This window comes from Micromys minutus (genome assembly GCF_963924665.1).
Source record: "Micromys minutus genome assembly, contig: SCAFFOLD_112, whole genome shotgun sequence".
Taxonomy (NCBI): domain Eukaryota; kingdom Metazoa; phylum Chordata; class Mammalia; order Rodentia; family Muridae; genus Micromys; species Micromys minutus.
In genome coordinates this window covers 551,261-566,730 of record NW_027667875.1, presented here as the reverse complement: position 1 = coordinate 566,730, position 15,470 = coordinate 551,261, and the positions used below count along the sequence as shown (strand labels likewise).

The 15,470-nt window shown below is 36.9% G+C and overlaps 1 protein-coding gene across 1 annotated transcript in view; it reads left to right on the top strand.

The window, feature by feature from the left end:
• LOC308416108 (chromosome-associated kinesin KIF4-like) overlaps window positions 1-15,470 on the top strand; it is a gene marked incomplete at its 5' end in the record, with an annotated part of 74,914 nt that overhangs the window by 51,875 nt on the left and 7,569 nt on the right. The window contains 5 exon segments of the mRNA XM_080942588.1: window positions 1,508-1,611; window positions 2,693-2,837; window positions 4,184-4,294; window positions 9,891-9,974; window positions 10,597-10,710. Of these exon segments, the coding sequence (XP_080798714.1) occupies window positions 1,508-1,611; window positions 2,693-2,837; window positions 4,184-4,294; window positions 9,891-9,974; window positions 10,597-10,710 (558 nt within the window).

The following is a 15,470-nucleotide window of genomic DNA, read 5'->3' as shown; positions in this document are numbered from 1 at the left end:
CAGGGTTGATCCCTAGCACCAGATAAACCAACTGGGTTTGGTAGCTTGTAATCCTAGCACTTTGAGGCAGAGGCCAGAAGATTAAAAGTTCAAGGTCAGACTCAGCTACATAGGGAATTCTAGACCAGAAGAGATCTTGCCTCAAAACAAAAACAAAACAAAAACAAAAAAAAACAAAAAAAAAAAAAAAAAAAAACCCAAGTTCATATAGCTCTTTATAGGTTATAAATGTCCTTACCATTTAATCCCGTTTTATCTTTTTAGCAATCCTATAAAGTAATATTAGTGTAGAAAACATTGTTTTTTTAAACTTGTTTTTGAGATGGCTCTTGCTATTTTATTCAGTCTTGCCTCCAGCTTCTGGGCTCAAGTGATACTTTTGCCTCAGCTTTCTGAGTAGCTAGGACTCAAAGCATGCACCAGTATACCTGGTTCACATTATTAATACGGGTAGAAAAACTTGAGAGAATCCAAGATGATTTCTAAATCTAATAACCCACTAGAAAGACTCAAAAGACTCAGTAAGTACTCATAGTCACAGTAAAGATTTATTATGGAAAGGGTACAAAATAAAACCAGGAAAGAGAAAAAAGCCAGTATCCAAACACAAGCTTCCAAAAATCCTTTCCCAGTGGATTCCACAGACTTTTTATTCTTTCATTTATTTAATTATATGTGAAATATTCTTTACCAGGACAGAACCCCCTGACCCTAAGCATTCGGGGGTCCATCATATAGGCTTTCTTTGTCTAGTGCATACCATAATATTTATAACCCCTGATAGAAGACAGGTGTTCTGGGAAAAATTGCAGTATTTACATAGTTTAATCGTAAGTGAGCCACTGTTACAGACAAGGATGGCCCTACCAAAAATCAAAGTTACCAGGCACAATCAAAGAGTCAGTCTTGCAAGGAACCCTTTTTATTGATAGTAGTCTCAGAACTACTATATTAACTCTTTTCATCATAGAAACTAGGGATAAAAGGGGTTGTTTCTGATATGCTTTGTGTTATAGTTAATATTCAGATCCAGGCCTTTGAACTTCAAGTCCATATACATATATATATACCACACAATTTTATTCTCAAGTCAAAAGGAAAAATATTGTAGTATGCAATTGATGTAGTAAAATTTAATTCATAAAGCCAGATGTGGAATCTCTATAACCTTAGTCCTTGTGAAGGCATGAGTATAGGAAAGAGTCCAGCCTAGCCTCTATACTAAGGCCCTGTTTGTTTAAAAGAAGCAAGGGGGAGAGTGGGAGGGGAAAGAAGGAAAAATAAATTAATAAAAATAATTCGAGGTTGTACACAACTTTAATACAAACATTCAAGAGACAAAAGCAGGCTTATCTCTGAGTTTGATGCCAGTTTGCAAGTTCCAGGCCAGCCAGAACTATATGAGACCATGTGTTGTTGTTAATGGTTACTAGAGACAGAATGCTGAAGCAATTATCTTTGTGTTCTATATAAACTTTTCTTTTTTTCTGACCTGTACTGTTTCTAGGATAATATTAAAAATCTAGAATTGGAAGTCCACAGTCTACAGAAGGAAAAAAAAGAATTGGTTCTTGAACTTCAAACAGCAAAAAAGGATGTCAACCAAGCCAAGTAAGAATATAGTCATTAAACGTTAACTAAGTACCTGCCATATGTAAGATGAGTTGTCAAGACTAGAGAAATAGAAGACCCATTTACTGCCCCTAAACAATTTTATCATAGTAGGTAGGGAAAGGAAACCTAGATACAAGAAAAATAATTGAGACTTTACTTTTTTTTAAAATTATGTTTAATTGGGGGGGGGGTAGTATGTGCACATGAGTGCAGTTGCCCATGGAGACCAGAAAATGGTACAGGATCCCCTGTCCGTGGAGTTACAAGTGGTTGTGAACCACCCAATGTGGATGATGAAAATTGAATTCAGGTCAGCTTCAAGAGCAGCATGTACTCTTAATTCCTGAGCCATCTCTCCAGCCCTAGTAAAATAGCATCTCAGGATGACAGTAAAACAATTCTGTAGTAAAGCAAACAACTACTGCCCAAATAACTTTTAGCAGTGATTAAGAATTATGTTAAGACTAAGTAGAATTTAGAGTTTACAGACAGGGGCTGTGATCAAGAAAGAATTTATATGAAGTTAAATGAAAGCTGACATTTGGAAAATAATGTATAGACCTCTGAGATAATTTCTATGCCCCTGCTTGTGAATATTAATGTCCAAGCTAATAATTAAAAATCAATGTAACTATCCCTTGATTTGGGATATTTCCTTTGAATATGACTAAGCCAATCAGAAGCCTCTCCTCCTTTAGACTTCTACCTTAGAAAAAGCCTAACTTGCCCAAATTATTTTTATTTGATCTTGAATCTCAACTTTATGTTCTTTAGAGTGATGATAAATGTTTACTTTTCTGTCTTCAACTTACGTCATCAGAATTATTCCCTTACAGCTCATGCACAGTGTCTTCCTTTTGCTCTGAGTGGTGGGGAAAAGTATATTTGAAGCAGTTCCTTATTGTATAGACTCAAAAATATGTTGCTTTACTCTGATATGAAGCTCTCATCAGTGAAATAGTTTTGATTGGGTGGGTTATAATCATTATTTTAGATGACTATATCAAGGTGTGTCCCAGGAGTGTCCTATTTTATATTTTAGAATAAGATATTTCATTCCTATCACACTTGCGTTTAGGTTGAGTGAGCGCCATCGCAAACGTCTTCAGGAGCTGGAGGGTCAAATAGCTGATTTGAAAAAGAAAGTACATGAACAGTCCAAACTTCTGAAGCTGAAGGAATCCACTGAGTATACTGTCTCCAAGCTGAACCAGGAGATACGGGTAATAAGTCCTACCCTATGTTAATAGCTGATAGTTGAATTTGTCCATGATCTTAGAAAATAATTCCTTTTTTAAAGAATTATTTATTTTGGGGCTGGAGAGATGGCTCAGCGGTTAAGAGCACTGACTTGCTCTTCCAGAGGTCAGGAGTTCAAGACCCAGCAACCACATGGTGGCTCACAACCATCTGTAATGAAACCTGAAGCCCTCTTCTGGTATATCTAAAGACAGCTACAGTGTACTTATATATAATAAATAAATAAATAAATAAATCTTAAAAAAAATTATTTATTTTTTGTTCACTATACCTGTCTTCAGACACATCAGAAGAGAGCATCAAATCTCATTACAGATGGTTGTGAGCCACCATGTGTTTTCTGGGACTTGAACTCAGGTCCTTAGGAAAAGTAGTTAGTGCTCTTAACCATTGAGCCATCTCTCCAACCCAGAAAATAATTTTTTGGAGCCACCTTTAATTCCAACTTGAAACTCAGGATACAGAGGCAGTGGGATTTTTTTTTTTTTTTTTTTTTTTTTGTAAATTCAAGGTCAATTGGATCTATGTAACTATTTATTTATTTATTTTTTATCTATTTATTTATTTGCATCCCAACTGCTACCCTGCTCCACTCCTCCCCCCCAGAGTCCATCCATCCTCCTTGTGCCTCCTCACAGAATTTCTACCTCCATCCTTCCTCTTATTTGTGTGTCCTCCCCCATCCCCCTGTATTCCCCTACCCTGTCATATCAAGTCTCTGCCTGATTAAGCACACCCTCTCTCCCTGAGGCCAGACAAGGCATCCCTGTTGGGAACTGAAGGCCAATGAGAGTTGCATTGTCAAACACTGTCTCAAAAAAATTCTTCCTTACTTTAAGGGTCTGGAGAGATGGCTCGCTCAGGGAATCCAAATTTTGTTCTCAGCACCTACACCCAGTGGCTCCCAACCTATCACTCTAGCTCCAGGGAATGTAACACCTCACTAACATCATAGATACACAGACACACACATGCATGCACATACACATGCTCACACACGCAAAATAAAAAATAAAGCAAATCTTTAAAAACAAAGAAAAGAATTCCTTGAGATTCAGATTAACTAAAATAAATGTGGGGCAAGATTTAGCTCTCTTACTTTTGGGTCTTTGTATAGTCTATACTTGAAAACTCTAAGTTTAGCAAGAGATAGCAAACCTAATGAGCATTTGTGGTTGACCTCAACTTAGCTCTGACTTGTCTCTCTTTATGGTTACCCTGTACACCTGTACATCAGCCCAGAATAAAGTGCACGTGACTAATACACTGGTTTTGTTTGATTTGGCTTAGTTTTGTTTTGTTATGACAGATGATGAAAAACCAGCGAGTCCAGTTAATGCATCAAATGAAAGATGATGCCCAGAAGTTTAGGCAATGGAAGCAACAAAAAGACAAAGAAGTAATCCAGTTAAAAGAACGGGTACGTTAATTAAAGCTCCTCAAAGGCCCAGGGAATGAGCCTTCTCTGAGTTAGAAATACTAAATATTCTTTGCAGATATCTGATATCTCCAGATGTGTGACAGTCACGAATTAAACAGCTTTCGGTTGAGTGTCTGCCATGTACAAGGTACTTTTGACTAGGTACTATGGAAATTTTCTGAGTAATAAATGTGCTCTATCCTTTAATAATGTCTTATCTATTTAGGAAGAAGGTGCAGTGTAAGCATGGGTTTCTTCAATATATGGAATAAGCCATTTAAGAACGATACAGATAGGCTAGTGTGATGGCTCTGCAAGTAAAGCTTGACAACTTGAGTGATTCCCCAGAGCCATACAAAGATTGAAGTATAGAACTGTCTCTACAGATGGTCCTATGGCCTCCACACATGTGCCATGGTGCATATCTCCACAGAATAATAAATAAGATAAAATAATTCTAAAAAGAACAACACACAAGAAAGATAGATAGTCACTTGAGAAGAAAAAACAGTAAAGGAAAACCAGGACTAGAAAGTATGAGACATAAAGCAGAAGGCAGAAGATGTGTTGAAGCACATTTTTCACATTCAGTGTTGCTGTGAGACCATTTCTATGCAGGGACACTTTCTGCTTTTGTTCAGTGATGGTGTGCTAACAGCAAAAAGATCTTACAAACAATTCAGCCACTTGGATGTTTCTAATCCTAAATACATGAGAGATTTGTCAAGGGGAAGTTCTGAAGAAACTGGTGTCTTCGGGGGATACATACTCCTGATGATCACTCATGGGGATATAGAGCTCAAAGAATCAAAAATATAAAACTCGCTTTAGCAAAATCTTTTTTAAAAATATTTATTTTATTGGGCAGAGGGATGAGGACACCCACAGTCTGAGAGGTCGGTTTCTCCATTATGTGGATTTCAGGGGGTTAAACTCGGGGTTGGTAGTAAGCACCTTTTTCTACTGAGCCATCTAGCTGAGACATCAAGATTTTTAGCATAGCATTTTTCAGAAGGATTTTCTAAGTGTCTATATGTGGGTTTTTGTTGTTGTTTTGGGCTTTTGTGGGGGTTGTTTTTGTGTTTCTTTGTTTTTTTAGTTTAGCCTTAACAATGAGCAGTTCAAAACCAAGCAAAACTATTTTATATGGTACTTAGGCAAAAAAAAAAAAAAGAGAGAGAGAGAAGAAAGTGTGGTATATATAACACTAATCAGACAACTGAGTTGTTTATTGGAACATGTATACGCATAGAAATCACAGTGCAATAATCACCCCATATCCAGCCACTATTGTTTATATTTATTTATCTCGTATACGTGAAGATCAGAGGACAAGTTGCAGTAGTATATTTTCTCTACATGTGAGTCCAAGGAATCAAACCCAGGTATTTGAGCTTGGCAGCAGGTACCACCACCCTCTGAGACATTCTGCTGGTCCAAACAGAGTTACCATAAAACTCAGAGTACTTGAGACCCTGGCTTCCATCCTTAGCATGTGCGCACATGTGCACAAACACACACACCAACTTTAATCCCCAACACTCACATATACAAAATCTTCACACATACCAGACAAAAAAGGAACTGACAAAATCCAACATTGTTTGATGATAAAAACAATCTTTGAAGATGATTTCCTGAATCTGACAAAGTTGTATATGAAAACCCTACTGCCAATCTTAGGTTATACTTAATGATAAAAACAAAAAAAAACATCCCTTCCATCAGGAACAAGGTATACCTAAATTCACACAACACATTAAATAAATAAATAAATAAATAAATAAATAAATAAATAAATAAATAAGCACAGTCAACACAGAAATATTTTATTTGTGTATATATAAAAATAGGGAAACCATCCAGTTTCAAACAGTATCAATACAAATACTTAGGAATAATTAGCAAAATAACTTTCTAATTTTCACTCTGAAGACTACAAAACATTGAATTTAAAAACCAAATAAAAGAAAAGCTAGTTCATATTAATGAGCAGAAAGATCTGATATTCTAAATATAGACTATCCCTCAAATCTCTTTGCAGATTCAACACAATTGTAGTCAAAATTTCAGTGATTAAAAATGCTTGCCTAGCATGTATGAGGCCCCAAGGTCAGTCAGAAGTGCTAGAAGTAAATAAAACCCATCTGACCTTTTCACAGAAATCCACCAACTGAAATCCTAAAATTCAAATGGAAATGTGAGAGCAATCAAAAAGTAAAGGCTGAAACAAATATGACCGCTACTGCCAGAACTTAGTTTCTTATTTTTAAGATTTATTCTTTGGAAATTTCATACACGACTGCAGTGTGTTTAGATCTTATTTATGCCTACCAGATTTCTTTACCTAATTCCTCCCACACTCCCCCTTCCTATCCCATGTTTTCTTTTTAATATATTCATTTTTCCAACCCCAGTCTCACTGAGTTGTGCAGACTGGCCTGTAACTTGCCTTCTCCCAACCCCTGGGTAGTTGTGGGATTACAGACATGTGACACCAGACCTGGTGACCCAATTGATTTTCAGCATTGGTGCCAAGACAATGAAGAAATAATAGCCTTCTAAAAGGGGAGGTACTCAATACCCAACCAGCCTGGGCTGTTCTATAAACCATAGGTCCCAGTGAGACTGTGTCTCAAAAGCAAGATGGACTGCTCCTAAGAAATAACACTTGAGGCTCACCTTTACCAGCATGTGCACACATATGTATGCCACACATCTTCACACACATTTATTTTCATATAAGCAATATATACAAGAATAGTCTTTCCATCCTACAATGCCAAGTTGACAAGATAATCATGTAATAAAGTTGGGACATGCCTCACACCATATATAAAATTAAACTAAACTGTATAAAAATCTCTTTGTGACCCAGTGAGATAGTTCAAGTATCTCTCACCAAGCCTGAGTTCCTTCACTGGGAACCACATATTAGGAAAGAACTGCACGCACACACATATACAAAATAAATAATAAATTTAAATATTTGAGCTAAAACTACAAATCTCTTAGAAGAGAGCATAAATGATAGTTTTGTGAGTTTTGATTAGGTAAAAGGTTTATTATTTTTAATGGGATACCTAAAGGACAGTCAAAGAAAAATAATATTAAACAAGCAAAAGCTTTTGCACTGTAAACAATACCAGTTTGAACATAGTCAGTACACAAAATAGTAGAAAATATTCATGTCATTAAAATAACAAGGATCTTGTAAGCACAATTTATTTAAAAAATACTTACCACTCAATAAACATAGCCTAGTTGTAAGATTAAACAAACAGTAGAGTTCACAAAAGGCAATCGGCGTCATTTGCCACCATGAAAATGCAAATGGAAACCACAGTGACATACTATTTTACACCCATGAAGATAATTATTGTGAAAAGATAAGGCTTGGCAAGGATTCAGAATTAGAAATGCCACACATTTGCTGGTAGGATGGGCAAAGTGGTATACCCGCTGTGACAAACAGTCGGCTGTTAGGATAGATAATCTACAGGTATTTATGATCCATTGATTCCACTCTTAGTTCTTTCTACTGAGAAGGTTCAAAGACATGCCTGTGTGAAACTTGTATGTGTATGTTCATAGAGCATAAGTGCTATTAACCAAAACTGTGGAGGCAAGCTTTAGTATATCAATAAGTAAACTGATAAATAAAAATATGCATACAGTGCAATATTATGATCATGAAAAGAAATTTAGTACTGGCACATGCTGCCACATGAACGAACCTTGAAAACATTGTGCTAAGTGAAGAAGCCATTAACAAATAATGATATAATATATTATAGGGCATACCCAGAATTGGCATATTTATAGGCAGAAAATAGTAAGTACAGTGACAGGGTTGTGTGCCATTACATAAAGGACAAGAGATTTCTTTCTATGGTAATGAAACTGTGGCAACACTTGGATTGTGATGATGGTTTTTACATCAACTCTTTGAATATGCCAAAAGCCATGAATCATACATTAGGTCATTAAGTGGTATCATGCATTAATTATCTCAATAAAAGCACTAAAGAAAAGAGGAAGGCTTATCTGTAAAGTACTAAATTAATTTACAATAGTGGATATGCTGTATTGATAAGAATCTTCATTTTTGTTAAAAATAAATACAAATAAAGAGAATCTTTATCTCACAGAATGAAAATTTTAGGACTGAGAAGGGATGAAGTAAGGTATATTGGGAGTGCTAATGATACTGAAAGTTGTTAAAAGTAAGAACAATAAATAAAAAAGACACTGGGTTAAATAGGGAAAAGTTTTCAGGACAGCAGTGGGAAGTAATTTCAAGTAAAATGTAAGAAAAACATATCACATTAGTTGTATAAAATGAATAGCTGTCTTCTTTTCCCTGCTACTCAGAATTAAACCTAAGACTTCATGCTTGTTGGACCAGCATTCTGCTCCTAAGCTGCAATCTTGACTGGTAAAATGAATAGCTCTTTTTTTAAAAAAATAATCAGTCTTTTAATTTGTCGTGGATGCAGTATCATTTCAAAACTTCTCTCCAATTTTAAGCAGTTATATGTTGTAATTTTCAGGATCAAATAATTTCAAAAGGTGAATGAAAACGAGTGCACCAAGAATCAGCATGTTCGACTCTTTTATTTAATTGATAAAAATTTTCATGCAATAATCACAAACTCCATGCCTTCTCTCTCTCTCTCTCTCTTTCTCTCTCTCTCTCTGTGTGTGTTTGTGTTAGAAAACAAATAGGCAAACAAGCCAGAATAATTTTTTAAGTACAAGAAGTATGTACACAGCAACACACACACAAACTCTTAAAAATAAAAAATTTGAAACTATTTTATATATAGTTCAACTATGTTGGCCATTTCATAAGAGTTCTTGTATGTATGCTGGCAAAGATATGGCTAAAATGGCTGATCACTCACATCACCCACATTGGGTAAGCAACAAGTAGAACTGGAGAGCTTAATGGATTAGGAAGATAGGGAAGGGGGCTAGAGATCACAGTGTGTGGTTGTTTGAAGCGAGTGATACCCCTAGTGTTTCATGGTCTTGATTTTTCTTTTCTGAGCAGAGAGGCTATATTCAGGGTATGCTATATTTGTTAAGAAATGAGAAGCTTCTTTTACTGGAGTTGTCCTAATTTTATAGGTATCTGCCTGTGTAGTATCTTTCTCCTTTTTCCCCAACCACTGGGTTATATGACCAATCACCTCATACAGTGGAGAATAAAAGAATACTGATCTATTTATTAATCAGTAGACCTGAGTCCTAGCTCTGTCAGTAGCAACCTATGTAGACAAGGCTGTTCATTGAATGATCTTTCAGATCTCACATTCTACAGTAATATTTAAAATTGACATAAGTCTGAGAAACAAACAATTTGGCCACAGAACAATAAGCTGGGGAAGACAAGGATCTGTATGTATATGCAAACCTAGTTTCTAGAACTTCCAGTTCCTAATTCTGATAAAAGAATATAAAAGCAACTCATAGAATTGTACTAAGCCTTAAATATAAAGGACATCTGGGAAGTCTTCTTGGTTTAAGGATTTATTTTAGTTACCTGAATATCAGTTAAGATATGTTTGTTTGTTTGTTTGTTTGTTATCAGGATCGTAAAAGGCAATATGAACTGCTCAAACTTGAAAGAAACTTCCAGAAACAGTCTAATGTGCTCAGACGTAAAACTGAGGAGGTATGTAAAAAAAAGCCAATCTTCTGGGCCACAAGCTTTATCATCTTAAACATGCTCACGTATCTTAGGAAACAGGATGTTAATCTTGGCCTGCAAAATTCATGAATTATTTTCCTTGATTGGTTTTGTTAGTGGGTTTGTTCTTGGTTTCTGTTTTTTTTCTGAGGTCAGAACTTATGTAGTTCAAGCTGTCCTTGAAATATGTAGCTAAGGCTGGCCTTGAACACCTAGTCCTTCTGACTCTACCTCCTAAGTGCTGGGACTGTGAGCATGTACCACCATGCAAGCTGAGTAAGTCCAAAATCTTGATCTCTTTCTTTATCTAGTATGGCTTGTGAACAAATAAAACCTGGGTTGAAAACTGTACCATTCAAATGTGAATTTTTCTTTCTAATAGAGTTTTTTCTAACACAAACAAAACAGACTACTAGCAGTACATTGCCATACAGTTTAGCCTGAGGGATTTCCTATCCTCCTGTGCATTCTGAAGCAGTAGCTATCCATCCATTATCATGTCCATGGCAACATAAAAACCCAATTCCTTTAGGAATTGAAAACTACACATTTTTTTTTTTTCAAATTAAAATGTTCTTCAGCATAGCCACTCACCATTTGTATTTAGGCAGCAGCTGCAAACAAACGTCTTAAGGATGCTCTCCAAAAGCAAAAGGAGGTTGCAGAAAAACGGAAAGAGACTCGGAGCCGTGGGATGGAAAGCACTGCAGCTCGAATGAAGGTATGAACATTTTTAACTGACATTTTTTCTTACATGCTCTGGGGATAGGAAATAACTTTCTTCTGATTTAAAAGTAAATACGGAATTGGAAGGTCTGCCTGAAATCCTTATTTTCCAAAAGATACATTTTTAAACTGTTGTCAAAGAACAAGCTGACTATGTATTTCTTAACTGGCTTCCTTGTCTGGCCTTAGTGGGAGAGTGTGTCTAATTCAGCAATGACTTGAGGTGCCAGAATGTGTTGGTACCGAAGGGAGACCTCCCACTTCTCAGAGCTGAAGGAGAGGGGTGATAGGAGAAGGGCCATCTGATGAGAGACTGGGGGGGGGGGGGGCTGATATCAGGATGTAAAGTGGATGGATGGATGGATGGATGGATGGATGGATGGATGGATGGATGATGGATGGGAAATACTTTTTAAAAAATCTAGGATCAAAAAAAAGAGTGGAGAATTCTTTGTATCCCTGCCTATCATAGCTCAGTTACTATTTTATTCAGGTATAATTGGCATACAGTGAATGGTTTATATTTAAATAGCACGGTTTGATGAAATGTTGGGTCACACCATACCATGGACTGGGGTCTTAGACTGAATAAAAAGAAGAAAGTAAGCTGAGTGTTAGTATTCCTCTCTGCTTCCTGACATTCAGCACAGTGTGATAGCCCACCTCCTACTCCTGCCTTCACACTGTGAAAAACAAAGAATTGCTCTTTAAGTTGCTTTTGTGGGGGGAGAGGGTGGTAACCAATATACATCATCAGTAGAATCATCAGATGTGCTTTCTGGCCTGGTATGGTAGCATACCTGTGACCCTCACAGCATTTGTGAAGCTGAGCAGAAAAATCTGAGTTCAAGTCAGGTCTGAGCTCCATGGAATCCAATTTGAATCTAATGGTTCTTAAACATACATGCAGGCACACAGTGCCTCTAAAAATTTAAACATTTTTTAAATTAAAAACACATCACTGATAATTGGATACTAACCCCAGAAAGCTCCGAACACCCCAGAAACAACTCACAGACTATATGAAGTTCAAGAAAATAAATAAATAAATAAATAAATAAAAGAAAAAACCATTATGCTCAGTCCTTACACACCAAGAAAACATTGACTAATTCCAGGTTACATCTTGTTTACATGTACTTTATGCTCATTGTAACTAGTAAGGTCTTAATGCACACTATCAAACCTTTAAAAAAAAAAAACAAGCACTGACAAAAATATATTCGTATACTTTTATGCAAAAAAAATGCTTAAAATTTGTACCTTTATCTTTGTTTTTTAAAATAAAGTTGTTAAAAAAAATCCACAGATATAACCAGGTCGTGGTGGCACATGCCTCTAATCATAGCACTGGGGAGGCAGATGCAGACAGATATCTATCTGTGAGTTTGAGGCCAGCCTGGTCTACAGAGTTTTAGGATACCCAGGGATATACAGAGAAACCTTGTCTTGAGAAAACAAAAAGAGAGATTTTTCTATCACTATATATTTGTTTTTATTTTTTATAGTTTTAATAAAATGGAATTGCATGGTTCTCTTATTCAGCATAGTTATTTTCACATTTGTCCATATGATTACATACATAAATTACTTTTATTACTGAGAGACATCCCATTTGTAGTATCAATATGCCTTGTCTTATCTGATCACCTACTGGTGGTCATTTGAGTTCTTTCCATCCAGTTTGGGCTATTAGAGACATTGTGCCGAATATCCTCATACCAAGTTTTTGTGGGCACCATATATGTCTTATTTTACTTGCTTTTTAGTTTTTGTTTGTTTGGCACACAGGGTCTCTGTATTCCTGACTATCCTAGAACTCACTATGTAAATAAGGCTGGCCTCGAACTCACAGAGATCCACCTATGTCTGCCTCCTGAGAAATGGGATTAAAGGCATGCACCAACACACTCAACCTGCGTGTGTGTGTGTGTGTGTGTGTGTGTGTGTGTGTGTGTTTTGTGTGTTGTGTGAAGTATCTAAATATTTTCTTTTGATTGGTTTGTACTTTCTATAAAATTTGAATTCTTTCTATAACCTCGAAATATATCCAACAGATAATCCTGTATTTAACAATTTATTTTTTCTTAGAGTGTGACCTTTTGGGGGGTGGGTTTTGGGGTTTTTCTGTTTTGTTTTGTTTGGTGGTGGTGGTGGTTTTAGGGATTCTTTTGAATACCAAAGCTAGCTACTTACTTTTCTTTTTTGAGACAATGTATTCTTGGCTAGCCTCAAATTCACTGTGTAGCTGTGGGTGACCTCTAACTCCCTGCCTCTATATCCCAAGTGCTAGGGTTTCTGTTCAGATTGCATAAATCTTTCACACTCAAGTTCCTGGGTCACAGGTATGCACCACCATACCCAACACAGGGTTTTAATTGATAGCATTCAGTGTATTGATGCTTGCTTTTTATGATTCATAGTCTTTGTGTTTTATTTAAGATCTTTAGTAGATCTCAAGATTGCTAAGATTTTCTCCTTGAATTTTCTTCTTGAAATGTGTATTTTTAATCATGATACCTCTGTCAGAATTATATGTCTGCATATCTATTTGTAAATTCTATTACATTGATGTACATATATACTTTTAGTAGTAAATGCTGTCCCTTGATTTCCAAACCATCAAATTGTGCAAGTCCTCATAAGTCCTTATTCTTTTTTCTTTTTTTCTCTGCATTTCTATGTGAAGTTTAGAATTGGCTTACACATTTCTAGCAAATCTCCAAGTTTGATTAGGATTACATAAAATTTATAGCTAAGACATAAGAATATTAAGCTTTTTATCAAAAATGGAGGGGAGTGGAGTGGTGGCTAAGTGGTTAGAAGCACTGGTTGTTCTTCCAGGGGAACCAGAATCAGTTCCCACACCACATCTTAACTATCTATAACTCTAATGCTAGGAGATCAGACATCCTCTTCTTGCTCCAGCCAGTACCTGGAAAACACGTGGTACATAGACATACATTCAGACAAAACACCCATATACATAAAAAAATACTTTTTTATTCAAATTTTTTCAGAAGTTTTTCCTTTACTAAAATAACCTTATGGTTTGCATATTTTAGCCTTCTAGGATGGCAAATGACATTGTAGGGTTTTTTTTTTAACCCAGTTTATTTTATTAAGGTATAATTAACATGAAGTAAAATGTGTGTGTTTTGTTGGACATTTCAGTAAGTGCTAAGGATTAAACCCAAGGCCTTGTACGTGCTAGGTAGCTAACTCCACTGATGAGTACCTCATCTCTCCTTTGCATTAGTCTTATAGTTAATAACGTAAACTATGACTTCTTTTAATGTGATGCATTTCAAAGATGGCTGTGTTATTTTTATCAATACTTTATGCTTTATTTGTATATCTATTTCAATGAGTCATAGTCCATTGCCTTTTTTAGACAAAGGATGGTCTGGACAGGTTCTGTGTGCCCAGGTTGACTAGTCTCTAACTTGCAGTAGTCCTCCTGCTTCAGCCTCCACAATGTGGTAGTACAGTCAGGAACCGCCACCCCCAACTAATAAGTTTGAATTAGATTAGTTTTTTCAGAGAAACAAAACCAATATATATGAAAGATTTATGAGGATAAATGGCTCACACGGTTATGGAGGTCAAAAAGCCCAAAGTGGTTATTCTGCAGGCTGGAGATCCAGGATACCAGTATCACCGTTCAGTCTAAGTCTGATAGCTTCTAAACCAGGAAACTGATAGTGGAACTCTGAGTCACAGGTAAAGGCTTGAAAATCTGGAGGTGTTGATAGAAGTGCTGGAGTCCAAAGATCAAAGTGCTTGAAGCTCTCCTGCCCCAGCTCCAGGAAAGACAGGAGTTGTTCTTCAGCCTGGTCGGGGTGATAGCTGTCCACACTGGTGGTAAATCTTCCCAATTCCCCAGGTGTGAGTAGGAAGGAGCTTTACCTGTTTAGGTATCCCTTACTCCAATCAAGTCACCACCTAAACTCAGCCATTACATGAATTAAGTTGCTATTTTAAAAGTTCACAGGCAGCTTTCTTCCTAAGTATAGTCGTTTCACTTTGGCATAGAACTAAGAAATGGATTACACAATAAGTTCATAGAAAAACCCTATATGTGTTTGTGTTTGTGTTTGTGCATATGTGTGCAGTGTGTTGGTAGGTGTGAACCTAGAGGAAGTCAGAGATTGGTGTTGAGTCTCTCTGCTGCTGATTTCTCACTGAACCTAGTGAAAGACCCCCGGAGGGTATCTTCCGTCTGAAGAGACCCCTCCCAAAGAGCAGCAAGACCACTCACTTCGGATGCAAGTAGCAAGAGGTTTATTTACACAGGTACCTGTGGGCACACAGTCTCTCAGAGGACTTGTGTGCCGGACAAAAGGGCAGTCCCCTTTTTATAGGGCTTGGGGGGCAGAAGCAAGGTACAGAAGCAGAAGCATAGCAACAGGGTTCTAATTGGTTAGTTTAATTGTGGCCAGGGAGTGAGCCCAAGGACAGGGCTCTAAGGAAACAGCTCCTGATACCAGCTGGGGCTGCAGCTCCTGAGAATAGTTGCCTTGGGCTTATCTAAGTATGGGAACTATGGCAGAAATATGGCTTTAAGGAGGCAACTCCTGGTACCAGTCAGGCTGCAGCTTCCGAGGATAATTGCTTTGGGCTCATCTAAGTGTGGGGACGGTGGCAGAAATATGGCTTTAAGGAGACAACTCCTGGTTCCAGTCGGAGGCTGCAGCTTATCTGAAAGCTGGGCTTGTCTGAGTGTCTCCCTTTCTTTGTCTATTGCTAGCTGGC